Consider the following 27,870-nt stretch of genomic DNA (forward strand, 5'->3'; position numbering starts at 1 on the left):
GTAGATGCTTTTGAAATCCTTAAAATCAAATGGTTGGTGAACCACTAGGTGGTGCTATTCAATCCACCTTTGTTGTGAATGGTGTTCCCTGCTCAGCTCTTGCTGTGTGTGTAAGTTCCTTGGACATTCCAAATACATGGTGCAACCTGTTAAGCCTTTTCATGGTGCTTTTGTATGCTGCTGAGTGGTTGGTCTTCAAAGCTGATGGTCAGATTCCCTGCTCACTTTACTCAGAGGAATCCTAGCTAAGGCCTTGTCTACACTAATGTAATTTGGTAGGCAACTGTGTAGCAGTACTCAAGTGGCGACGGGAGACAAACCTTAAATCAAATGGCCTGAGTCAAATGGACCCATGGCACAGGTGATACTTAGTCCAGCACAAGTTCAGTTACCAAGTTCGCTTCCCTCGTGTAGACACAGCCCTCTAGGTCAATAAAACTACTTGTGTGAACAAGGCAAGAAGGATTCAGTCCTGATTGATCAAAAAGAGGTAACATTTAAAGATCTGTAAATTTTTAGGGGTCAGTCTCAGACCATTTATGAACTCTCCTGAAGAGGCAAGATTCACATAATGTATAAAATCAAACCCAGTTCAGGTATTCATCACATCCATGATTCTCTGAAATCTTGCATTAACCAAATAGCGGATTTCATAGAAGCGAACGTTCTGTTATTTCTATGGCAGATGCTCCTGCGGCCTGGTTAGTGAGATCGCTGAGCACATAAGTCTGTGCTTAACTCACTGTTCATTTCTACTTAATAGCTCAACTTTAAATAAAGGACTGAGACCACATGTGAAATGTTCTCCAAAACTGGTCCTAAAACAAATAAACTTTAAAAAGGAGGATTTAGTGTTGGAGGTCTTGCATCAAATTTATGGTTAAACATGAATCTTTATATGATAGCTGCTCCCCTCCCCCTTGACACTCCACCCCAATTTCCTCCCTCCTTTACCATCATCTTTAAACCCAGCCACTGCCCAGGTGAGCTCATGTTACAGTCACTAACCTCCAGTCAAGAATGTGTGATCCCAACTACACAAGGACATAAATGACACCACTTAGCTGCCCTAGGATTCCATGTGAGGGGATGAGGTATGCCACTATGCTGTTCCCCATTTTCATATTGATACTGTAGTAAAAGATACCATCCTTCTTAGGATGCTATCCTATCTTTAGATTACCCCCACACTATCTGTTTCTTTGAGTAACAATCCACTTCACTTTGTTAGCAAGACCACCTCTATTAAACAACCTATTTTGTATATCCTGTAAGTGATCATTTAAATCAGGTTTCACTGTACTGAAGACAAAAAGAGGCCCACACAGAGGGGATGGTATTTCCTAGGCTTTTAAAATTAAGTGTAGTCCCTTCAGGAGATTGACACCACTCTATTCCATTACTCTTTGCTTTATTGTAATGCTCTTGTAAAAGAGGACACTGCAGCTTAAGTCCAGTACCACTCCATAGAACATATTGTTCACTGAAATTGCCATTCCTGTTAACATCACATAACACATAAGGAAAATTAAAGATACAGTACCCCCCGCATTTACCAAACTTCTGCTGGCACAAAAATGGCTCCAGAAGTGGTCACTGTAGGCCATTACAATCCAACACTCTAGTAATGGGCATTAGATTCCACTTCTTGACTTCTATTTCAGCTCTAGATTGCACAAACCCTCCTTGGCCAGGGATTTTAAAATCAGATCACTTACAAAGGCAACAGGGATACTGACATACTTTTGTTGATTGCTATTTTGACCTCAAGAAGGGGCACTGCATCTTTAAATCTTATTTCCTCGATCAGAATACAAAGGAGGTTTCACTCATATTTGTTAAATTATTGCACAGATTATTACACTGAAATACATTATTTACCTGTGGAATGTTACAATGTTTGGAGCGGGAAAAAAGCAGCAGCATTATTGTATAGATCAAGAATTAAGGAGAGCTGGCCAAAGATTTCTTGAAATTTAGTAACCAGTGACAGGCTTCAAGACAAAATGAAAGCAACATTTCAAAATCTTAAATGCTAGAAGCAAAAGATCCAGTTTCTGGTTTGGGAACACCAAGAATTAAGATGTGTTGCTCCTTTGCAAACAGCACTGAGTTTGAACGCCCTACAAGTTCTGTGCTGTAAATATGCCATTGATGAGATCCATCAGTTTAAATGAAATGGAGACTGAAACACTGGAAAGGCTAACCTGGGAGATGCACTATCAAATAGAAAACTTCCCCAATCACCATTTCCCTAGTGTCCATCTCCCCTTCATTTAAAAAAAAAAAAAAAAAGAATTCATGCTAGTGAAAGGTGCAAGACAGTTCTGAAAACAGAAGTCCTGCTTATCCACAAAATAGGCACAGCATACTGGGGCACTACAGGCCTGCATACCCTGGGAATGTGTCTCAAACTCAGAGCTGGGCTACATCTATGCAGCTGAGGTGCCACCATTCAGTTACTGGTACGTCTCAAGAATACAACAGTGCCAGCTGTGAGGGTGTTTTTTAGGATAAGAAAACATTTCCACTGAGAACTGGGCTTTGATACTGCCCTCCTCTGACTGAACAGCTTTCAAATGGCTGCTAATAAACTAAAACCAAAGAGAACAAATATTGGCCAAAGGAAATGCCCTAGTTTCATCCTCCTCTCACCTCTACTCAAAGACATGCTACACCATCTGGATTTCGATGAGCAAACAATTCATTTTTGATTCAGTGGTGCTAAAATGAATGGGAAATGCATGCACTTGGATTGAGCAACAGGCCCAGTTTTACTGTTCCATCCGTATCTTCCATCACAATGCTACTTTTTAACCACCCTACAATATCACTCTGGAAGCGTAAGGGTACGTTAAGTCTCCCCACAACAGTGCAAAGGAGGAAGCTATTCCTTCACTGTCTCCTGGACTGGAAGAACACCACTGTTACGAAGTTCTACTCAGTCAGGGCTCTGATTTTCACTATGTTCAAGTATAGACCTAAAAACTATGTTGAGCCAATCTTAGCTGCAAGTGTGATGTAAACAATTCCCTATTAGGCAAACCACAAAAGTGGGGAGAATAGGGACAATAGTATATGCACATCAAATTATTTAGATAGATCGCTCAACCTATTACAGAAAGCTATTTCAGGAAGCTGGTGAAAAGAGACAGTAACAAAATAGAACACAGGAAGCTGAATCAGCTTCACATCATTTTAGACAAACAACTTCAGAAGTCAGGCAACCCAGCTAATCAGGTGCATTTTGCTGTCACGACTACTGCAATACTTCACAAAAGATAATTGCTAGTCAAGGACTGGGCAATACCACTTCACATACAAATTACATAGCATGGCCTTCAAAGTACATGCATTAGTTTCAAACTGGGCAGTAGACAAGTGAAAGGGAAGAGCAAGTAACAGAAGTGTATGCATAAAATACAAGAATTGTTACATGTTTAACATGCAGTCAAGCCATGACAACAAGATCTCTGAAACAGAAGAAGAAATTCCAGTAAAACCACTCATATAGATTCTGGCTGTAAATGTTCTTGAAAATGGTGCCACTATCACAAGAAGCATTGGCGTCTTAGATCTTGCAGTGCTGCTGCCATTTTAAAAAGGGTCATTCAGCAACTAGGATTCTTTAGCGTGACACACAAAGCCTTGCATTATTCTGGCACAAGCAAGCTCTGGATAATTACTAGCATTGCGTGAAGTACTCTGGTTAGGTGTGGGTCTCAACATACCACCAAAAGGTTACTGAAAGGGTACTAAATCAAGAGAAAACCATTGAGATAAAGGATGGGGGCGCAGCATGGAAGAGGGGATAAAACAGATCAGAAAAATAGTCAGCTGATAATCAGAAAGACTATAGTGATAGAAATACAATAAACAATCCTGCAAGATCAAAATTTCTCCATAATATAAACATAGAGATTACTACTTAGACTATAAATCAAGAAACCATTAATACTTCTGGGTAATTCATGATTTTTTTTTTTTCTGGCTGCTGAAGACAGTTAATTTATGGCCAATATCCACTGGTTAAATTTGAACCTTTTCCAGGGTGAATGACAGAAACTGAGCAATAGCTGAGACAGAAAACTTATCAAACGATCAGCATCAGCTACCATTTGGTCAGCTTGTCAATACAAAGATATTCTTACTCTCAAAAGGTTCACAAATACCCATGGTACAGAATTCCACACTAATATCTGAAGTATTATCCAATGGCACCATGATTTGAAGTTTTCAAGTGACTTCTAACTACAATATTCACTTATATTGTATATTTATGACATTACACCACAGTAACAATAAAAAAATAGATCTACATCCCATTCACAGCAGATACTTAACATAAGACACCTTCGTCAAAGGAAATATCTGAATTCCTCTATTTTAGTTTTCCACATTCAAAGATTATGGGTTTATAAATCATGAAAAGAAGGTAAAAAAAATAATCAAAACTCAGACCTGACTAGAGTCTGAGTTTTTTTTTGTTTGTTTTTTTATATAAAAGGTATTAGGGAAATTGTGGAGGAAAAGGTGGTTTAAACAATTATAGAATTGTTTCTATTTGACAAATTGAAGAGAAGATTAATCAATCTGCTGAATTTAAGTTTCACTGTTAAATCCAGAGTTCTATTCATCTATACATCAAAATTAGCTTGTCTCTATCTTTAACAATTTTTTATTTTCCCTCTCTTCTCCAATTTTGTTTTTCTGTCGCTAGATTTTCCCGAAGTTTCATTGCTGTTGTGCTCAACACATGCTGATAAAAGATCAAGCAGCAGAGGAGGAAGATTTCATGTTAACAAAAACATAGCAGGTGAAATTAGGAATCTGGAAGGAAGAAAGCTAAAGAGGAAGACACTTCTTCATAGTTAAAAGGGAAAAATACTATCACTCTGCATGATACACCTGCAGAAAATCTGCACTGTGTACACATCCCTAAATCAAAGGGCAAGAAGTGGTGCCATTCTGAACACTCCTAAATGGTCAGCTTGACAAAATGGTGAGTTACATACTAATCATCATCTAGCTCTAGTTTGTGTTTTGGTTTTTTCCCCCCTCATCTAGGAATTATCTCTATAAGAAAAAAAGGTTTAAAAAAAGTTCTCAAACCTTGCAAAGTTTAAAAATACAGCTTCAATAAAAAGTGTCTTAACGGCTATTTTTAACTGCCAGATTTAATGCAGTCCCAGCAGTAGAGAGGCATTTAAACTGGTACTTGTTCAACTGCAGTTCACACGCTCAATTGCTGGCTATCTGTTGAAAATATATCTCCTCCTTTCTCTGCATCACTCCACCCCAGATGTTCTCTAGAACTTCATTAGAAGTTAGGAATACTGGAGGGGCAATCCTAAGAAACTACACATGCAATATTGTGCCATGAAAACATGCTTGCACTGACTTGTTCCTCTGAGTTCTCATTTTAGCATACCCAGCTCCAATAGCGCTATGGTGAGGAGAATATATTTATTACTATCCCTTACGATGGGAGAGCCATATCTTCATATGGTCATGATGAGACTGAGAAACTATTTGTTTTTCTAAACTGGAACAGAAGAAAGGAGAATGAAGGGGAAGCACAGGGTAACAGGTCGACAAGGACAACCATGTTAATCCAGTTGTGTGTGAAACTTCTCTCATCAGAGAGCATGGACTCCTTCCTTCGCCATGCGAAGCAGGGTTACAGAGGCCTACCAGTTCTGGTTATCCCACCCATCATCAGCTGCTGAAGACACTTTTGTCATTTTCTTGGGGGATTTTTTGGTCTTGCTCTTCCCTCCAGCATTTTCCCAGTTGGTCTCCCAGTTTTCCCAGCTGTCGCTGTTACTGTTCTTGTTGTTGGAGACCGTCCCCGAACCCCAGACGTCCCAGCTATCTGAGCTCTTCTTCTCTGTGGAATTGTCCACGTAGGTCCAACTGTCACTGCTTGGGGATTTATGAGCCTTGGGTGGGTCTGAGTTGCCAAAGGTTTCCCAGAAGCTTTGATCTACAGCATTGTTCTGGTAGCCCTCTCCTCCGCTGTTCTGATAGCTGTCTCCCTCAGGTGGTCTTTAAAGCAAAAAGAACAGAGGTGGGGGAAAATATCAGCTTTTGTACCACTCATCTCACATTACTGAATTAATAAATCTGCTTAAGCTAAACCTTCACCCCCAGCTCCTACTAAGCTTGTCTGTCATCACCTTATAAATTAGGTATTTCTGCAGGGAAAAAAATGGTATTTCTGCATTTAATTTTACAGCTGAGACATTAATCAACAAGAATAGAGAAAACAAAAGTGCCAATACCCTTTGCTCAAAGCAATTTGGAGATGACAAAGATGAGCAAGGCAGAGGAACTTGAATGAATATATTTAAAATGGAGTCTGCTTTGGGTTTTAATTTCCAGATTTTGCTGGTTTGGGTAATCACCTTGAAAATATAAAAAGATGTATTCCATCTGAATTGGTATGAATTAAAAAAAGTTACATTCAGAGCTATTTTGGTCTCAGTGCAATACGCAGGGCTGATGACCAGCTAAATTAAATTAAATCGTATTCGTGTGCCCTGTATTACCTGTTTATTATATTAAATGGTATTTATTACTTTTGAAAACTAGTGAAGATTTGATGAAAGAAAAATATGTTTTTTCCTACTAAAATTAAAGACACTAGTATTGCTGAGGAAAAGAGTTTCCCCTGATACTTTTATAATTATAGGGAAAACACGGGGTATGTCTTGACATACTTTATGAATCCATGTATTTTAGAGAGAAGAAAAAAACAACACAAAAAACAGATAGTACCTTTCAGAAAGATCATCTGATTTGCTGGAAAAGAAAGTGGTGACATCCCGCCATCCCTTACTGCCAACCCCCTGAACCTGGAAAAAAAGAAAAAGGTTATTTCACACTTAATGAATTACCACATATTTGGACTGAGCTCACACATTTGTTCTAATAAAGACTGCTACCTAAAATCCACAATGCACCACCACAGAACACCTCTTTGTGCATATGAAGACATATTTAAAGCAGCCTCAGGAAGTTCGGCTCACCCACTCGGGAGGCAAGTATGGCAATTAAAATAGGCTCTCTTTTGTCATCATCATAGCAAGTCATTGTTATGTCTAGGCTATTAAGCTTTCATGATGATTTTGCAAGGTCCATGAAAGAAACACATTGACTGGACAGTGCTTAACAAGTGAGCAATTAACAAAAAAATTGGACAGACAAGCAGGGCTTATTTTTTTCCACTTGACTGTTGATAGTAACAGCTTTTGACTTTTGCCTTCGAATTTTCTGATGAAAATGTTGGGATTGCTCGGAGCAGGAAGGGTCACCTGATTCTCCACTGTGATGGATTTTGTGATGTCATTGTGAAAATGACAATCACCACCAGTTCAGAATGGTAATATTTTCCATCCACTTTGCACTAGTGTGAATGGCAGCATAAAGTACTGGGTGACTCAGACCCTGTGTTTTTAGCCCCCGACTCCAACTTGGTATGCCCACTTTTGTACATAAATGGTGTGCCCCCAGAAAAGTGGTGAAGCACCAGTTTTGCATGAATCTCTAGCCATTCTAGTCAATAGTTGGGGAGCTAGCCAGACACTCGCCAATCTGTTTCACTGTAGATTTTCTAAATCAGCAAGAATAAAAGTCAGGGAGCTGATGGAAATTTAGTAACATATATTAATAAACAGGTATAAGAAACTAGGTACATGGCTGGAGCTACATAAAGATCTTCATAAGCGAGAAAATACTGGAACAGACCTAACTTGATATCCTTAGATTATGAAGCCCTGTCTAGAACTTTTAAACAGTATTCTATTTCATAATGGTTTAACAAGGCTTGTGTCCATGCTAAGCAAGTTTTAAACCAAATATAGCTAATAGAACAGTGCTTGCATGCTAAGAATTCTGAATGTGATTCATCAAATTACCACAAACTAGGAGCCACATTCTGATCTCAATTACCCTGATGTAAATCCAGAGTTAATCCAAAACCAGCAATGTTTAACTAAGTTCCGGATCTGCTGCAGGGTCTCACTTTATTCACACAGCAATAGTGTAAATATACTTAAGTGGTTTTACCAACTGTTTCCAAACGCAATTTCATTTTAGTGCTCACATGGACAGGCCAAAAGTTAATTTCTTGAATGTTACTGTTGGAGGAATTCCAAAACACATTTTCCTTCTGTTATGCTGAGATCATAAGCACAACCCATGAAATGGCATCAATAATGAGCACTATTCTGAGATCCAAATACACCAGTTGGAGTTCTATGTATGATGGGGCAAACTGCCAAGCTTTGAGCAAAATAGACAAGACATTAATTCACTTTTTTGTTGAAGCATTCCATCATTCCCATCCTTTCAAACAGGAAAAACTCCTGGCACTATGACGTCCAATACTGACTTTAACTGCCCACAACAGTTAGGACATCAAAAGCACTAGGCAATGCTGTGCAAATTACTGAAACAGCGTGTTATAAAATGTTGCAAGTGTCCTGAAACGAGCAGTAGTAGGGAGCACTTACCACATTACCAAGCAATGTCAGCATAATGGGAAAAAGATACACACATTAATAAGGTTAATAAGTGTACATATTGTATTTAAGCCGCCTCCATATTCTTTAGCACACATTTACTGTCAAGCATTTGGGGTCACTGATTCTATTACACGTCTACATTTCGCTGTCAGTGTAAGCATCATTCAGATGCTACTAAGATCTGGTTAATGTACCTGTAGCTATTTACACTCACAATCTGTCTGCGTATCAAGCTATTTTATTATGTCAATTGTATAAGCAATCTTGTGTTTAAAATATCTCTCTCAGATTACTTGTACTGAGAACAGATAAACAGCAAAAGGCAGAAACTAACACATCTTAGGGATTTTGTTTTATAAGACACTTATCACTTGTGTTTCTGTGACCTGTGAACATGAAAGAATATGGAGACTGGCTTAGTATTTGGCCTCCTAATGGGTAGGCAGGCCCCTTCGTACCTTGGTGGCCAGATGAGATACCCCCATGGAGAACTCATCAAGCATTTTTCCCTCTTTCACCTAGATGAATCAAAATGTGCGCAGTTAGTGATGAAACAAAATGGTGTCTACAGCTTAAAACAGGACAGCTTGTGATAACAGCTAAGGACAAAAGTTAAAAACAAGCTAAAATATATTTGACTCGAAGACAATGAGGTTAAGAAAATATATGAAGTCTGCTGCTACTAATGGGCTGATCCTCATCTCTTTACAGTTAGTGGGACTCTTTCCATTGACTTATTTGGGCTTTGGATTGGCACTATTACAGGAAACTTGAGAACTGGGGGAAGAGTGGTGGTGGGAAAAACACCCACACAGATAAAAAAAACAACCAAAAACTTACTGCATGGCCATTTATAAAGAATATGTTTTACTGCATAAAATGGTATTCTGGAGAGACTGAAAAAAAGGCACCTATAAGAATGGGTTCCAAGAAGATGTTTTTAGCATTTACACAGATCTACTGGAAGCCTTACAAAAGCCTTAATATCCTTGCCTTCTGGTCATTTGGAGCACACTGGAATTTAGTTTCTCAGCTGGAGTAAAACAATCATCCCAATACAAAAGTGTACAAGTGACCTAATATAGTTACACATGGGCCAGACTGTCACCGCTTGCTGTCAGTTATGTAGAAGATCTAGAATATCTAGAAGATAATTTTATTTAGAATAAACTAACAAAGCATTGCCCAAGGGCAGTTTGCCATTATTTACCTTAGCTAGCGTCCAACATCCTTCACTACAGTAGTCTTCCAAGATATGGAAGTGAGTGACAGGAAAAGCACCCTAAGAAAATGTACTGGTTGCAATATACCTTGTATTATAAATTACCCTATTTGCATCTATACAGAATTTACCAAAACAAATATCTACCAAAACGAAAATCTTGATAAGAAGATTCATTTCTGTAAAAAGATTCTATTCTGGAAATGATTCAGGATCACAGAGTGGAAAACTCCATATAAAAAAAGACAAATGTAATGAGTATGTGATATAAGAGGACTGATTTACTTGGGTGATAGGCTTATTTTTTTCCAAATCTGACATGAATCTAGTGCTGGTACTATGTTCCCCATGAAACAAAAATTCTGTTTTATGAATACAGATAATCCTTGAGATTAACTGATTAAAACAAGGAGCTAAACAAAAAAATCAAGAACATCATATTTCTTTTAAAAACTATCTGCAATCAGTTAGAAACCACATTACTGATCAGAAATATATGAACCCTTATGTAGCTGTGGATGCTCTGATATGCCTTCAAGATGCTTATTTGAAAGGGAACAGTACCAGCAGTCAGAAACGTGACTACTATGAAATTAAACTCACTAAGGTAATATTACTAATCAAAATATTTGCTTATCACTGACCTCTCTAGCCAATTAAGAGGTGCCATGAGGGACTCTGAATGGAGCTCCAGCCATTCTTCCATCCCATGAAGGAAGAGGGCTGTAACAGGGCATCTCATGGGACACAGAACCAGCAAGAGAAAATGAGGATCTCTCAGGATTGATTTGGACATGAAGCCCATCAAAACGAGGACAATTTTGCCACTTTAACATTTCTTTGGTAATATTAATATTGAATTATTTAGCATTTTCCCTCTGCTACTGGGTCAGGATATGTAAAATAACTGAACATGCTGTCAACTAACTAACTATTCGTGGCAGTAAAAAACAAAAAATGACTTCCTAGGTAATACAAAAATACTCTAAGTAAATTTACTCATTTCCAAAGTTACCTTTTCCTGTGCAGGTTTGAGAACATTTTCATTTAAACTCTGACCTAACTCTGATGCCTATTTAAAAGCAAAACAAAAGTAAAGTCAGTTATATTTTCGTTCATAAAATACTGCCAACATTCACTGCCAAGAAACTAGCCTGCAGGAGACTCAAAGAACATAGGACAGAAAAGCCTTAAGCTTTGCCTCATACAAGCAACATAGTGAGCTAAAAGCACACACAGTGCAACACTACAGAGAAAGTGCTACAAGAAAAAGAAAAACACAGATAAAAGGCAATAAAGGCTGCTGAAAGTTCCCACAGCCCAAGAAAGGTCTGTCCTTGAACTGGCACAACCTTTCAACCAGCAACAGCCCAGAAGGCAGGCCTCTTGCTAAGCCATGAGCTTTAGCAAATATTTTGAAAAACTCTGAGAACTGTACCCTTCTTTACATGTTCTTGTTAATGGGATTAATCGGCAGACACAAGCCTTTTCATATTAATTCTTTCATAATAAAATACTCTCTTCCTGTGACATAGGCAATGTCATCTATTAATAACCAATTCCCTGTTTCTAGGCAATACACCAAGTCATACCCATGTGAAAGGATGATTAAACTATTTTATAGCTTAAGCTTCTCTCTCCACTGAGATGTGCAGACATTCTAGGAGGAAAACTGTAATTATATCTAGGATAGATGCATAAGGCTGCTGCTGTACTTTAGAGAGGACATTTACAGCATACAAATCCATACTGTAAGAGTGAGGAAGTCACAAATGATTTTGGCAGGACAATATTAAAAGGACAGAGTCACTTGGAGTTTTTCATAACTGTTAAAATTATTCCTTTTCTCACAGTCCATAATAAAACAATCTTTAATCAACCACTGGGTGACAAGTACACTACACTGATTAGTTCTTGAAGAGCTGCTTATGTGCTAAGCTGCTGCCATTCATTCTCTTCATAAACAAATATTTGCAAAAAACCCAAAACACAAAAATCCCCACAGAATTTGAATCAGCCTATTTTATGCCTATTAACTCAGACATTGTCCAATTTATTGTCATTAAAAGGTATAATTAACTACAGTTAGTGATCAAAGAACATCAAATATGATGCTTAAGGGAGTAATGGATCACTGCAGATATCAGGGAGGACCCTTTTGTACAGTAACAGGGCTGCACAATTTTGCAGATGGCTAGAGAAAGGGGCAGTGGGTGACACGGTTTTGTCTTCTTTTGAAACATTGGATATCGGCCACTGTGAAAGACAGGAAATCAAACTTGATAGACCTATGGTGTGATCCAGTACAACAAACACTATATTCCTTCTGTGGGGCTAAGCTATTCTGTACATACATTATTCTTGAATTCCACATGCAGAAGGAAAAACTGACATGACTAACGTTTGCAAGTAGCATAGCTCACAGTACAGAATGTTCTTTAACATACCAGAGGGCAGAACTGGCTCTTTTTTACTAATTTAACCTATTTTAAATAAGCTTGAAGAGACATTACAGAATGATGCACACAACACTATTAAAAAAATGACTGACTTAAAAAGAGGAAATAAAAAGACAGCGCAAGAGCAAACACACATATTCAGCACGAACAGTGACAAAAAGCGCCCATGCACGTGAATGTACGTGAGTGCTTTACCGGCTCTGGCTGCTGCTTGTAGCCCCAAAACTTTACCCAGACAGCACAAGAGAAAGAGAGCAAGGAAGGTAGAAGAAGCAGCTTTTAGCAAAAAAATTGAAGCATTTTTCAGGCAAATTAAGTAGCATGATCCTTTTCCAATTCCAGGCTCTACTGACGAGAAATAATGAGCAGAAGTCTGTTTCATGTCCAGTAGCTAAACTTAATTACAAAACACATGGCCGCCACAGTTCAGCGTAAGCCAGATTCTAAATGTGTGCTATAAAGCAATAGATCAGGTTGTTAATTAACAAATTTGAGCTATCATTAATATGGCTGAAGAAGAACAATCTGCTAAAGTGCTTGTCAGTAGATCTGATGAGCTTCTACATTTAGTTCTCTATATTATAAAAAGATGTACACCCACACTAAATGTAACAGTATATAAAGGAAAGGTTTCAAAATGGAAAATTATATGTAGAGGAAGACCTCCATAACACTAAACTTTTCTCATTCAAGCCACGCAATAAATATCTTATGGCTTTTAGCTAGGGTTCAAGTAGAAGTACTTCTGAATGATGTTTTCTTTGTTAATCCTTCAAAACACACATAATGTTAGCCTATAATGTGAGATAGTGACATACCAGCACCTGTAACTCCCTGCTGACCATCAAGCCTTCCCATGATTTTCCAACCCTGTTTTGAACAATGTCCCATGTAGCTCAGGCTAATGCTGTACACACATGAATCACAGTTCAAGAGCAAGACTCTTTCATGTACTGTAGATAATCCCCTTCCAACCCAAAACATAACATTTAGATTTTGGCACTTAATCATATTCCTTGGGTAATTCAAGGAGTAAAGCCAGATTTTTGCTTTCCGGCTTGGGATTTTCAATAATGTTCTACATAAACAGACTATGTTTATGTCAGAGCTGTAGGCAATTTAGGTCTGACTGTCCTCACTTTAATCTTAGTATAAAAATGAAATGTGTACATTTGAAATTGTTGCCTGTTTAAACACAATCATCTTAATTCAACATTATTCAATGTGCTATTTTCAATTCATGCAACGGAATGAGCATGTGCATTCTGTTAAAACACCTACTTACAGATGACACACAAAAATTAGTATATATATTTTATGGAGAAACCATCCTTACGTTTCTCAAAAACACAATCATAACAATACTGTATGGCATCAAATCATTCATTCATTAAACTGTTTAATTTCAATAGCAAGTAACTACACCTATTATTTATGCGTACTATAAAAATGTCACAATCCTTGTGGGAGTAAAATCTAATATGTAGTTTTTAAGAGACAATATCTTAGTGTATAATTATACAGATGCAAATATGCAGCACTGAGGATACACACCATGGTTTCATAAGGACCAGATCCAAGACATCTCGTACTACTGATATAAAGAGAATTGGTAGTGATTCCTGATAAGCCCGATTACTATAAATGACAGAGCTACTTGTTTTAATCACCTTTTGAGTTGCTTGAGATCCAAATTTGGTAGCCTGTAAAACGGAAAATAAAATTGTTTGTTTAGATCAATTTGATTTTTTTTCCCTAACAAACAGACATGGTGAGTGAAATCCTGATCCCAGCTGAAACCAATGGGAAATTGATTTCAATGGCGTCCAGGATTTCACACTATTTCTTAGAATTTGGTTAGCTTTAAAGAAAGTACACTCCTTCCATCCTTCTATGAAGGTATCAACTGTCTACAGAAGCAAACAAAAACTGGATTTTTTTAAAAAAAGAAGCATTTTCACAAAAAACTCTCCCCTCATTTTTTATTTTAAAATGTTGAAATGTTGACTAGCTCTAATAGTAAGTTGATAGCTACTTATATAATCCCCCAGACAGATATAAAACCATTTGCCAAAAGGGGGCATAAAGACAGGGGAAACACAGTAGCCTAGTATTGACAGAAACTCCACTCTGACAACTCAGAATTCTAGACACTTCACCGGCATCTTTCCCTGATGTGCTAAGTAAATCAGTCTGACTTTATAGCTCAGTGTAAATCTACTGAACTAAAAAACTGAAACATAAAGCAACTGACCAAATCGACAATATACAGCTCAGTGTGAAATTTCTGCAGAAAACACTAACTTGACTTAGCACTAATCCACACCATTGCCCCAGAAAACAAAACCCCTTTAAACAAAGAATGGTAAATCAACGTTAATTATCTTTCTCTTGATTTTTATGTGCAGTGCTCCAATTATTTACAGAAATGCCTCAAAGCTGTGTACGCATATCCAAAAGTAAATATGTCGAAAATACAGGAAGTAGGAGCAATGTCCAAAATATGAAATTCTCATGAATCCATTGGAATGGGAGGTCTAAAGCAGATGAGAAGGGCACAAACTGTGGTGTGGGGTGCTTTGTCAAGAGTTGTTGACACTAGATAGTAAATTACATTTAATTCTGTGGTGGGATGTCTGAAAGTTTGGATGTATAAGGCTTTGGCAGCTTGATTCTAGAGGCTCTTAGTCAGGCGCCTACCTTCGGCAGCTATTTCCTCTTCAGTGGCCAACTTAATGTGGCTGAAAGCTGAGAAACTCGGCTGGAAGATGGAGATCTTATGAGATGGTGGGGAGAGGGTGAGGACGGGTTTTAGGCCATTTCATCTTGTAGCATTGGGAAAGGGGGGGGACAAGGCTTGAACATGTTTATAAGTTGGTGGTTACATGACTGGTATTTGATATGGTATGGGACAACAAGGACTCCTACCCTTTGATTCAGGCTGTTGAGTGCAAGGTCAAAGGGATCACAGCTCATGATTTAATCATTACCATTAGTGAAAATTATGCACACTAAAGGACAGATCAAATGCCTTAAGATATTTTTAGCGCTCAACCACTGGTCTGTCAGTCCTCAAACTCTAATAAACTCTTCCTTGTTCTACTTCATTCTATCTGCTTTAAATTTCAGAATGTAATACTGCAATACTAATATATAAAAATAAAAGGTATACTGCTCATCACCATAATTCTAAAAGATGAACAAAACACAAGCCCGTCACTGCAAAAAAAGTTACAGTAGAATATAGCTTTTTAGATTCTGCTCAAAAGAGCAGCACGCAAATATCTGGGAAAAGGTATACTAGAGCTCAAAAGAGAACGGAATGGAACATAAGCACACTTGCGAACGGGATTATGCCTCCGTAATGTTCCCTTTCACTGTAAATGTAGATGCAATAACAAGTGTAGTTTTTAGAAACTGAACTAAAAAACCTGTGTAGCTTCTTATGTACTGTGCATATAAATTTGCATATAAAACCTGTACTAAAGACCATGCACAGCTTTGCTTATACTTAGTACATAAACACTTCCAGTTTTTAAAATGATATACATAGAAGTCAGGGGTTCAGCTTACAATATGGAGCATTTATTGTTTATTTCAAGATAAATCTCTGTCAAGAGGCCAAATCAAGCTAACAGAATCCTTATACCATGGCAACAATAAGACTGAAATAGCTTCTTGTTTACTTACACCTTCTTTAGCTGCTGAGGCAAACTTGCTCGCTCCAGTTGTAAAACTGCTCCATCCCTTTAAAAAAATAAAAATAAAAAAAGGAGAAGGAGGAGGAGGAGGAAGCTTAATTTAACATGTAATAGTGAAACAAAGTCAATATATTCTGTGGCACATCCTGTCTTGCAGCCATAAGAGATGCCCACTAATTGAGACAGATTTCCTTGTGGCAAAGTTCCATTGAACTGTAAAAAAATACTGCGGTGAATTTCCCTTTTTGTCTTGTGCATTCCTATACTATAAATCCTAATTATTATGACTGTAACATGAACAATCCTGAACATGGGTTAGTCTAATAGAGAAAAACTTCAAAGCTTTTGTTTCTCTCTAAATACAAACATTTTCACAACGATAGCAAGAGAATACAAAACGTTGTAGAGCCTGAATAAGTACAGGACACATCAAGACTAGTTTGTGTTTTGAGAGTGTTAAGATCTGGGGGAAAGGGCAAGGGGCAGAGTGAAACTTAGTTATAAGCCTGGAAGAAGCTGAAAAGGGAGCCAAGAGCCAGTGGATTCAAACAACATAAAAACAAAAACAACAACAAAAAAGGACTAATGGGCTCATAAGCAGCAGACACAGATCCATTATTGATTTGTTTCTTGTTTACAAGAAAGCTTAAAACAACTTCTGGTTGGTTTTTTGGCCTTACAAATATCAGGAATATAAAGCCTTGTTTTGCCTGTTTTTTTCCTGGAGACCTCCATCAAGTTCAGCAAACTCAATCAGTAGTTTTCTCAGCCCTTAGTAATAGAGTGTGGAATCTATAATAAAGATTTTTTCCTCAGATTTTTTGTCAGGCATTTAATAAGGAGCTACCAAGAAAAAGGAAACAGTTTTAAAAATTCTCATTAAAAAACTTTCTTCTCTCTCAATTGTTCAGTTTGCAGTTCCTTGATAGTTGTGATATAATAGTATTAGTTACCCAGTCACGCAGAATCTTTCAATAAAAAGAAGAAGACGACAAGATCTGAATTTCTAATGTAAAACAAAAAACAAACAAAAAAAAACTTTGGCATACTTTTCAGGACTTCTTTATACACATTATAAAGAAACAAGGAAGGGACACAGATAGGTTTTTTTAGCTAGTCCATAAAATAAGGTGGAGGCTCTATACTCAACAGTCCCTTTAAAGACTCCAGTGAGATCCCTTCATTAGTAGTCTCATCTTCCTTTGTTTCATGCTGATAAATGGAATGACAGTGATGATGCTGATGTGCAAATGGCAAGATATTTCTCGTAATTCTGATGTTAAAAGTAAGCTCACAGGACAACAGACAACCTAAACTGATCTCAGCCTAATCAGCATCAACTATACAGCAAATTAGCCATCTGATGAGTAATAAGGGGAGGAGGGAAGCCTTACATGTGTATTTGATTTTTTTAGGTTTATTCTTCTCGTATATTATAAGGAAAACTGTTTTCCTCAATCAGATGAGAATTCATGCAAATAAAAAACTTCAACCACTTTGCAAAAGGTGTTTATGTTTAAGCTGCAGTTCATGTGTTTAGTCACAAGAGGGCATTTTAGTCACTAGTTTCAATCAGATGACATTTGAATAATGTCTGACAAAGATTTAGATCAGTGGCTCTCAACCTTTCCAGACTACTATACCCCTTTCAGGAGTCTGATTTGTCGTGCGCACCTCCAAGCTTCACCTCACTTAAAAACTTCTTGCTTACAAAAATCAGACATAAAAATACAGAAGTGTCACAGCACACTATTATTGAAAAATTGCTGACTTTCTCATTTTTACCACATAATTATAAATCAATTGGAATATAGTGTACTGACATTTCAGTATACAGAGCAGTATAAACAAGTCAGTGTCTGTATAAAATTTTAGTTTGTACTGACTTCACTGGTGCTTTTTATGTAGCTTGTTGTAAAACTAGGCAAATATCTACATGCGTTGATGTATCCCCTGGAAGACCTCTATGTACCCCCAGTGGTATGCGAACCCCTGGTTGAGAACCACTGATTTAGATGATACGGCAGTATTTTACTATAAAAAAACCCTGAGACGTATGTAAGACAGGTGCTTATGAATTGTGCCATTTATAGAATTTGATATGTAATATGAATACTAAACATTTTTTCACCCATCTGTGAACACCTTTTCCCATGACCCCCACCCTTCTTTAGGGTTCTGTGCCATATGGAACTTCTACCCCATTCCTTCCCCATATTTGAAAAGGTACAAAACTGTATTTGAAGGATGATGTACAGATGAATGGAAAAGTAAGTCTGAATGCCTCTACACTAGGTCATGGTGCTGTAATGAAATCTTGCACACACCATACAATAAACTCTAAGAAGCAAAACACCTAGGCGTGTGTCAAATAGGAGAGCTGCAGACCCAAGGAAACCTTCCAGACCTGCTAGAATTCTCTCTGATGGGATCATCAGGTCACAGAGAAGAAATTAGGAGCACAAAAAAGCCCTGTCCCCTGTGACTGCAAGGAGGTATGTTGGTTTCACTTAAAGACATAACCCATCTAGGAGTTCCATGAAATACAAATAAGGTATGAGCAAACTGACTTGTGCACGTTCCTAATGCTGAAAGTAACCATTTGCAATGGTATTTGACTTCTGCGGCTGAGTGGAGACTGACAACAAGAGAGTGCTGGAAGGAAAGGAAATAAGGATACTATATACTCTTACAAATATGAGCAATCCCTAAAGGAAAATCCCAAATCTCCCCACATTTTTCCTTACATCAGGTATCACCAAACTGTCTATTTATACTCCCATTGCCCATCACTAGGACATCTCTCGGCCCTGGTAAACAGTTTGCTACTTGTAGTTGCACATTCCTTGCCAACAGTAGAGTGGTCAATTCTTTTAGTGTTAAGAAGTACATGTTTGGAATCCTGTTAGGACTGCCTCCACCTGTCTTTTTTACCAGCATTTTAGGCTTAATGTATTGGCGGAGTCAGGACTTTTGATCAGATTGCTTTGAGAAGACATGTAAGTGTCAACAACAGAAATACACAATGTTCCTCAGATGCACATGCATTGCCTATTTCCCAGTTACAGCTATTAAATTTTCTCTCTATTCATATTTCCATAATCTGGGCTACAAATACAGGAACATACTGCTAACAGTCACAGAAAGCTCAGAGAAAGAATTTCCTTACCGAGTATAGCGAAGACATGGCATTATTGAGGAAGTCATCATCCTTTTTCGGAGGGTTGACTGTGTTCCCAAATCCCACATAGCGATTCTCTTGGCCACTAAATCACACACCACCAGAAAACAATTGTAATTATTATGCATTTCATTAAAACTATCAGACCAAAAATATTATAAGATACAGCTGAATTTTTGTTTCTTTGTTTTAAAGATTTTCATACACCTTGAAGTAAAGGACTGGTAGAATTTGCATCAGCAGTGCAGGTAAACTGTGTGCTTGACTCCCTCATACAGCTCTACTTTTGCAGCTTGTTTCTAACATGTAAGAACATCACTGCACAATTATGTAAAGCTAGTGAATGTGCACTGCAGACAAGAAAACCTCCTTGCAGATTTTATCATCTCAGTAAATCTTCTCCTGTGGTATAATAGATCAGTTAGTTACTTCAGAACCGTGGTCTCTTTTTGCATATCACTGCATTAACTGAAGAACCTTGTGGTAGCATTATTAAATAACTGAGTTTCACACGCTCTGCTCTAGGCAATTGAACCTGAAAGATTCATAGACCAGGAGGCCACCATGGTGATAAAGCTACTGTCTATATTTGACTCACAAGCCTCAGCTTCACTGCACATCAAACCTTTCCTTGATACATAGGGAAGAAATGGCCCTTTTTAATGCTTTTATACCCAATCCTGTGTCATGTGTTATCATCACTTATTTTACAACCAGTGAGGATGTGACCAGAGTCTGGTACTGCCCAATGGATTAACAGAGCCATATGTAAACTGACAGGAAAATAATAAGGCCCTAGTGTAGGGTATTCTGAAGGGCCATGACACACAATGATTGATACAGAAGTGTCTAGTCTAATAAACATTACTTGCAAGTCAAATAACTTTACCCTTGATAGGAGCTGAAATCATCGTTTAACCAGTCTTCAAATGCTTTGTCGGAAGAACCAGCTGCATTCTGGGATGGTCCAGCAGATCTACTCAAATGAAGGATTTTTAGGAAGTTAAACTACATGAAGCATAAACAAACAAATGACTTTGCTCATCACAGAAGCTTGTGCCGAAAACAGATCAGAATTTTACATCCATCAGGCGAGAGCATCTGAGTCTCTCTTAAATCATGGAGAAAGAATGCGGTAAACAAGTCCACAAACAATGGTGTTTAGACCATTTTTAGTTTGCTAGCACTTAGTGGTTATTATAGAACTTGCCAATCACAAGTTGCTGGTTCTCCTTGTTTCTAGTTCCTTGTTCAGGTAAACCTGACTCTTCATTGCCAAGAAGAACGAGAAGTACCTGAAAGCAAGCTATGCTTCTACCAGGGATCCAGAAACATCAGAGTAAGAGAAACACAGATTCCTTCAGGGACTGGAACCACCAGCTAGAATACAGCTGGCAACCATGAAGGGAGAGGGTTGTTAGGGTGAAGGTGGAAGAGGGGACCAGGTGTTTGACCATGACTGAGAAGGGAGATGGTTCATGCAGCCACAGCAAAGTGTATTCAGGGAAGAAAGGAAAGCAAAAGAACAGGACAGAAGGAAAAAGCAAAAATAGGCAATATTTGCTGTATTCTGGACAGCTAAATACACTAAAGGCTTTTCTATTTTGAATGTAAGGAAAAACTGTAGTAGCCAATTGGGAAATGATGCAAGCACAAATGCGAGCGACTGTAGCTAGTACAATTACAATCCTTATTAAGAAATGGTCCACACTGAAGAAAATTTAGATAACACTGCTGTCAAACTAACATGCCATCACTTCCTATCCAAAAATCAGAGAAGAGCAACTTCGCTAAACTAGCTGCTGAGCTGTGGCTGGACATTGACATTTTAATCTGGGAGACTGAAGCTAAAACATGGTAAGAGTAGTAAAATGGCAAATATCTAAGAAAACAAATCTGAGGCAGATAATAGTTCCCCAATTACAAAATGTCTTTGTCATCTGTTTTCTCAGACACAGCTTCCAAAGAAATAGGAGGGTTAAAAAATTAACCTGATTATGGAAATGAAAGTACTTCTATCTTAAAAAAAAAATTTAATGGAGATATCCTATCTGCTAGAACTGGAAGGGACCTTGAAAGATCATCTAGTCCAGCCCTCTGCCTTCACTAGCAGGACCAAGTACTGATTTTTGCCCCCGATCCCTAAGTGGCCCCCTCAAGGATTGAACTCATAACCCTGGGTTTAGCAGGCCAATGCTCAAACCACTGAGCTATCCCAGCAAAGAGTGCTGCCAGTGGAGACAAATAGTCTGTCAGCAGAATAAGAATAGTGACATTCAACTGTCATGCTTGATCACACTGTATGAGAATTGGATAACTAGAAAACATACCGATGAGCTGAAGACAGGGCCATCTTGGGCTGAGGTGGAGTCCAGTTTCTGGCAGGAGAAGTTTCAAGAGACCATTCCTTGCCCTCAGCTAAAGTAGCCACCTAAAGAGGTGGAGAAAGTGTCAAGATGGTAAGGTCCTAATTTTCAAGTAAAATGAAAATGTAGAAATAACCTTCAACAGGGTGTCAACAGTCAGCTGGAGCAGCTGCAGAAGCAGGCAAAGCAGGGATTACTGCATAGGACAGAGGGTAAAATGGTATTTAGCTGATGCTGCTCCTCCTACCAGCTCCAGAACTGTGCAAGGAAGACCTCCTTCATTGTGGGGAAGAGCAGCATTCAGATGGTGAGTCCTCCTCAGATGGTCTTGGGAAAAAACCGCTGGGAGGAACCAACCAGCCAATGAGAGCAGCTGGAGAGGCAGCCAAATCAGGGCTTTGTCCATTAAGAGATTTTCCTATAAATTTTGCCTAGACTTTCCCTCAGCTGTTTCCTCCAAAGTTCTCCCTCATATTCTCTTCACCTTAGCTTCCAAACTGGTCCAATTTACTTTCTTCTTTCCTGTCCTGCTAGAGACCTGTCCATCCCAACTCCCCCAAATAGTAAAGATCTAAGAACTACAGTATGAGAAACTACGCAATGTTAAGTTATTGAGATGTTCCCCCTTCTAGCTGCAGAGTGTCCCAGACCAGCAATCCATAAGTGGCACAACTACACCTCTTTTGGCAAACCAATTTCAAAACCGTGTAAGAACTCCAGCCAGGTAGAATGCAGCTTCTCAGCTTAGTAGTGCAGGCCAGCATAAATGCACAACCCCTGTGTGTTCAAGTCTCTGCAATTTCTAGGTGCGTATTTGAATTTTGAGTGGTTTTATTTTGAGAAATTGCACAAAGCCTCCTTTTGGAATGACATTTCCAGTGCAGGCATGGATTTTGCTGCTCTGTGTGGTCCCACTTGCTTTTGGCAGAGTAATCTGCCATTTTGCATCCACCAAAAGAGAAGTGCTGGCAATTAATTGTGCCCTCTAGTATAAGATAGTCTGATGCAATGACAAGCTGACTCTCAGCTGGTGTAAACTGGCATAGATCCATTACTTTCAACTGTGCTACAACAAATTACACCATTGATAATCTGGCGACCATGGCCAAACAAAAAACAAGGACATTCATGAAAATTTCTAGAGAACAAGCTTTTTGTAGATTACAGAACAGCAAGTCTTATCCTCTCTCAGGAACTGCAAAAGTTTTTACAAAGATGTTGCAAAATTTAATAAGTGTTTGTCAAATGCTTTGAGATTTTCAAATGGAAAGTATTAAGGATGCACAAGTTATTATTCATCTGTGTTTACCTTATCTCTAAAGAGAGCTGCAGCTTTGCTATTGTATTTCTCCTGCATTGACCAGCAGGGATCATAATCCTCCTGAGACTCCAGAAATTCTCGAAATTTGCCATTACCACCAGCCTTCATCTTCTCCAACTCAATGTCCTTCCACTTGTCCATAGTGACGGAGCGCACAAAGCTGGAAATCAGAATTAGAGAGGAAAACACTTCACTTTTTATTTATTGCTACAATCCTGTTGTTATAATACACCATAAAACAAAATGAACACACCTCCTTGGCAGCTATACCAAAAATTAACACACCTCCTTGGCAGCTATACCAAAAATTAAGCCTTTAGAAATGCCACAGCTAGTAGCTGCACTTTTACTGAGATTGCTTCCTACCCTGCAGGGAGGAAAAGCACTATAGCAAAAAAGCTTTATGAGTTTTCGCGGTTGAAAAAAACAGCGAGTTCCACTTAAAGGAGACAATCTGTGCAAATTAAATAAAATGTAGGTATCCCAACCCAAATTCTGAATTGCCTATCAAAATCACTTAAAAGAAAATATTTTCCCGACATTTTCCAAACACTTTGCTACTCTTTAGTACCACTCATCCCTCAGGAGCGCACTTAGAATGAACTTCAGGTACTCAACAAGTCATCTGTCCTATATCTAAAATAACCACATCCAAGGGCATTTATGACTGGGATTAGTGTCCCTCAGCTTTGCTTTGGGCCATAAATTAGTGCAGCTGCTCATTATTCCACATGAAAAACAAATAGTCCCCTATTGTTAATGCTTAAATATTCCATTAAAGAAAAGGTCAAGGAGATCTCCTCACCAAGGCCCTACAAAACTTTGCTCCATCTACATCTCTACGCTCATTTCCTCCTATCCTCTCTTGGTCCTTACCCTCCTCACATCTCTTTTTGTCTCTGTGCTTCATTCCTTCTTTCATGTAGCAATTGGAATAATTTCCACTTCTTCTTAGTCACTGAACACTCTCGACCCCCTACTCACCTTCAAATCATCCTTTAAAAACCACTTCTAAGTGTCCCCCTGGTATTAGCACTTGCATTCCTGAATTCTTCTTTTCCTCCCTTATCTGAATAATTGTTCCATATTCTGCCTCTCTCTGTTAGATTTAGACCCAGGACCATACACATGTGTATGTGTTGGAAGGGGGAGAGGTTGTTTGTTCATTGGCTCATTTTAGAAGAATATAAAACACTTTGTGTACTCGACAGGAACCTCTATAAACAACATACATTATATGTTCTATAATGCACTGGGTACATTTATAGCACTACATACATGCTTTATAGTAGTATTACAATGGTCTTAGTTCAATTTTAAAAATACCAGGTACCACTAGAGTTCTTTAGCCTACAAGAATAGACAAAATATAAAATAGGACACAACATGAACAACTGATGGGACTAGAGATCTCCTAAATTTCTCCATAACATTACATTTGATTCATGGCGAGGTAACATACCAGGGTAACCTAACTTAATCATGTGTGTACTTACACCACTAACTCATTTTTGGTTTCTAGATTCCACAGTGGATTAGCAATACGTCATATTCTGATTTGCAAAACTCTAGATTTGCTGTTCTGCTGAAGCATGGCAAACTTGCATCTCCATAGCTATATCCAAAAAAATACTCCTTGCAATGACTTCCATGTTTTTCCCGTGAAGAGAAAATTGTAAAACATCTGGTTTGTGTTTGTTCCCAAGACTGACCTGAGGTGAACTCCCAAGCCTCTGTGTTTTCCTGAGCATTCCAGACAGATCCAGATTCCATAGGTCACGCTCACCCATTGGGGGTTAAATGCACCACACTCAAAACAGACCTATAAGAGAAAAAAAATATTGTCCATAACTCTCAGTCATCATTTGTTCCAGGTAAAACTTTCAAAGTACAGACACAGAAAATCAGGAGTTGTTAGTGTTTAAAGACTTCTTCCTCGTGTACATAAGTTCCATTACGTAGTCATTTAGGAAGAGCCTTGAGGGTTTAATGTTTTATAGGCAGAACCATTCATGTTAACCGACTCAGACTATAGAAATACAAGCTAAACTGATGTTTCTGTCTCTAGAAAGACTGAATTAAACACTACCCTCAGGGCACCATATAAATATATTATGAAATAACTTTGTTTCACATGTCCATAAAGAACAAAACGTGCACAATCAAAATTTATGCTTTTGTAAGATTGTTTTGAGGGGGAGAAAACAGTCCAAAACGTAAAGAATAACTTAAGTGGAATTAGTTCTGTGTCAAGGAGAAAAAGTTAGGAACATCAATTCAGTCCTGTGATCTGACTGCCAGTCACATACATAATTGCAACTAGCATGGTTCTAGCACAAATCCAGGTAGGCATTTTTTTTTAAACAAACATACTTGTATACTGGGCAGCTTCTGTTCTTTTATAGCAGGGATTCTAATAGTTTATCATCAGGTCATGTGGGGGCAACTGACAGAGTTTCAAATATCATTACAAATCCTTAGGGTGTATAGAAGGACTTCAAAGGCAGATTACCATAAATATGGTAGCACACTGACAAGATTATTTTGTTTGCATTATTAGAGTATAAACATAAAATGCTTTAAATAGAAAGTTCCTGTTCTTAAAATATACAACAATGTCCCAAAACAAAATTCTCTGAGGGTTTGGCTGACAAACCACCAGTGGTTTACTGAATCACTAAAACCACTCAAAGGAGTTATGCCCAATACTTGACAGTTTATCAATCTTATTGGAATACAATTTAATGGAAGTATATACATATCCACATCTGTACCTTAAAATTTATTGGCTATGCTAAGACCATTAATAAAATATAGCCAGAGAACAAATTTAGTTGTCTGAAATGGGCTGAAAAGTATTTGTTGCTGCTTAATTAAATGTTTCAAACAATATATACAAATATATATATATAGACCTTCTTACATTGTTCTCATCTTGCACTCTGATTTCTTTAAGAACTTTCCTTGTTCTTGGACTTGCCATGTTTCTATAATGGGGGAAAAACAATTTTAAAGACTTAAAAACAAATTACATATTAAGTGCTGATCAAATACTCAACACTTGTATAAGATGCAAAGATTTTACAATCTAAAATTTTTGCAGAGGCACAGTCAATGTGTTTTTACACATTGTTACAAGAAATACTTATGATCAACATAACAGATTAAAGGAAAACTGTATTTTTCAGTTTACTGTGTGCATTTCGCACTTTGCAGTCAGTTACAGTTGCTGTTTAATGTATCAATGGGATATCACTAATGAAGAGCTGCAGGGGGCTCAGGTACCTGCTCTTCCATAGCTCTACAAGAACATGGTTAGCAGCAGCAGATCCAAAACCTGGAGAGGTAAACAGTAATAGGTAGGCATACACATAAAAATGTAGTGGGCAGCAGTAGATGCAACCCAAAGCACTTTTGATGATGTTGCTCTCAAACCCACCCACTCCCCCTGCTTAAAGACCCTTATAAATCCTAACCAGTGTCCTAGCAAAGGAGCAGAAACCCTTATAAAATGTAAATTTAAAAATTCTGTACATGCTGTTTAAAGGGTGCTCTATAAGAAACTTTTTTATGAAAAAATAATTTTGAAGAAGGTTGACAGTTTCCCTTTAAAAATTAGATTTTTAAGAAATACATCCTGACTATTGTAAATTTTTATGTGAAATACACTTTAAGCTCTGATCAGGTCTGCAATACTGTACTACAGACTTGACAATTTGCAAGTGGCTTGAAAAGTAACAGCTGCTAAAGTGCCTGAAGCCAAGTTAAACTACAGATTTTAGGATATACATTCAGCAAGGAACTTGAATTTATATGTAGTGCATTTATCTGAAGCACTGACAGACATTAAACACATTCTCATAAATGAGACTGCAACATATACAGAATTTAGTTGCTTAGGATGTAGGGTGAAATATAACATTACAATTTAGATAAGAGGAAATTACTCAAAAGCTTATAACAAATAGGGTTGTAGGGTATTTATTTTGCTGTACTTTAAACACTACCACCTCTTTTTCCTTGTCCTTCACACCCAAACCTTTTCCCTACCAAAAATGTCATTTGAACATCCAAAATTCACTAAGAAATAGACATAGAAATATCAGGCTGACCTAGAAGCAATGCAGAGCACTACATTCAGAATACAAGAGGGACTAGGAAAAAAGCAGAAAAGAATGAGTCAGTGTCTGAACCTATTTTAAAAAAAAAAAAAATCTAAAGACTTATTTTCAAATGTGAAGGTCTCTGAAAAGGAAAGCAGATTGCCTCAGCTATCTCTGACACTTCCATAATACTGTTTTTAAGAAGTGTGGTTTAGTGGACTACACACAGGCCTGAGGCAGCTCTAATTAAGCTTCTGACTCTCACTCAGCGTATGCCTTTAAGCGAATAGCTAAAGCCTTCTCTCTTCTTCTGTAAAATGAGAAGAACACTATTTACTCAATTCACCAACTTACTGAGGGAGTTAATATTCACAACACTTTAAAGTGTCAACAACTATGTAATTGCTAAGTGCCATTCCAAAACATAGACATGTCCACAAACTGGAGAAAGTCACACCAATTTCCAACCTTTACATTGTGTTTTTCCCCCTGTAAAAAAAAAATAAAAATCCCTTAAATCTTTAATTTGTGTATCACTGCCATACAGGTTTACACTAAACACTAACCTGGACCACCTTTCCTGTGAATTATAGCTCTAATATGCAGAGATACAGTGAAGCTGTGCAAGGCTAAGGGCTGGTATCCGAACACCAGCTATTCCAGTGTAATTCATGAAAAAATAAATACAAAATTGCAGCTACACGTTATTGCTGTTGAAAGGAGAGATTATTTTTATCTTTGCAGGATTTAAATCTGTATTAGGCATTCCTTTTAATTCATGGCCATTGAAAAAATGCAGTAACAGATGTAACGTTTGTACAGCAGTGTTTTATTTTCATGCCATTTCAAGGACAATCTTCTGTTTTTAAACTTACACTCATCATCTAGCATTTGTCCTTTTTTAATCATTAATCAGATCATCATTAGTTATTCTTTACTGAGCCAAGAAAGATTACCAACTCTACAAGCTTTTCTATTTAAAAATATAA

General features: G+C 37.9%; 1 protein-coding gene across 7 annotated transcripts in view; it reads right to left on the minus strand.

Annotated features, from left to right (window-relative positions):
* Positions 1 to 1,394: 1,394 nt before the first annotated feature.
* ARFGAP1 (ADP ribosylation factor GTPase activating protein 1) overlaps positions 1,395 to 27,870 on the minus strand; it is a 30,611-nt gene continuing 4,135 nt past the window's right edge. For 3 of the 7 annotated variants that reach the window (XM_030533015.1, XM_030533014.1, XM_030533017.1), the window contains 13 exons: positions 25,702 to 25,765; positions 24,491 to 24,600; positions 22,767 to 22,938; positions 21,422 to 21,522; positions 19,981 to 20,067; positions 19,080 to 19,176; positions 15,900 to 15,956; positions 13,880 to 13,912; positions 12,405 to 12,434; positions 10,766 to 10,822; positions 8,987 to 9,046; positions 6,781 to 6,857; positions 1,395 to 6,048 (listed from right to left, as the gene is read on the minus strand). In XM_030533015.1, coding sequence (XP_030388875.1) covers positions 5,691 to 6,048; positions 6,781 to 6,857; positions 8,987 to 9,046; positions 10,766 to 10,822; positions 12,405 to 12,434; positions 13,880 to 13,912; positions 15,900 to 15,956; positions 19,080 to 19,176; positions 19,981 to 20,067; positions 21,422 to 21,522; positions 22,767 to 22,938; positions 24,491 to 24,600; positions 25,702 to 25,761 — 1,299 coding nt within the window. In that variant the 5' untranslated portion in view covers positions 25,762 to 25,765 and the 3' untranslated portion in view covers positions 1,395 to 5,690. Of the gene's footprint in view, positions 6,049 to 6,780; positions 6,858 to 8,986; positions 9,047 to 10,765; positions 10,823 to 12,404; positions 12,435 to 13,879; positions 13,913 to 15,899; positions 15,957 to 19,079; positions 19,177 to 19,980; positions 20,068 to 21,421; positions 21,523 to 22,766; positions 22,939 to 24,490; positions 24,601 to 25,701; positions 25,766 to 26,063; positions 26,116 to 27,870 lie in introns of those variants that run through there. The other 4 variants (XM_030533016.1, XM_030533018.1, XM_030533019.1 and 1 more) reach the window with 4 other exon arrangements.

The sequence above is a fragment of the Gopherus evgoodei genome, chromosome 14 (genome assembly GCF_007399415.2).
Source record: "Gopherus evgoodei ecotype Sinaloan lineage chromosome 14, rGopEvg1_v1.p, whole genome shotgun sequence".
NCBI classification, from domain to species: domain Eukaryota; kingdom Metazoa; phylum Chordata; order Testudines; family Testudinidae; genus Gopherus; species Gopherus evgoodei.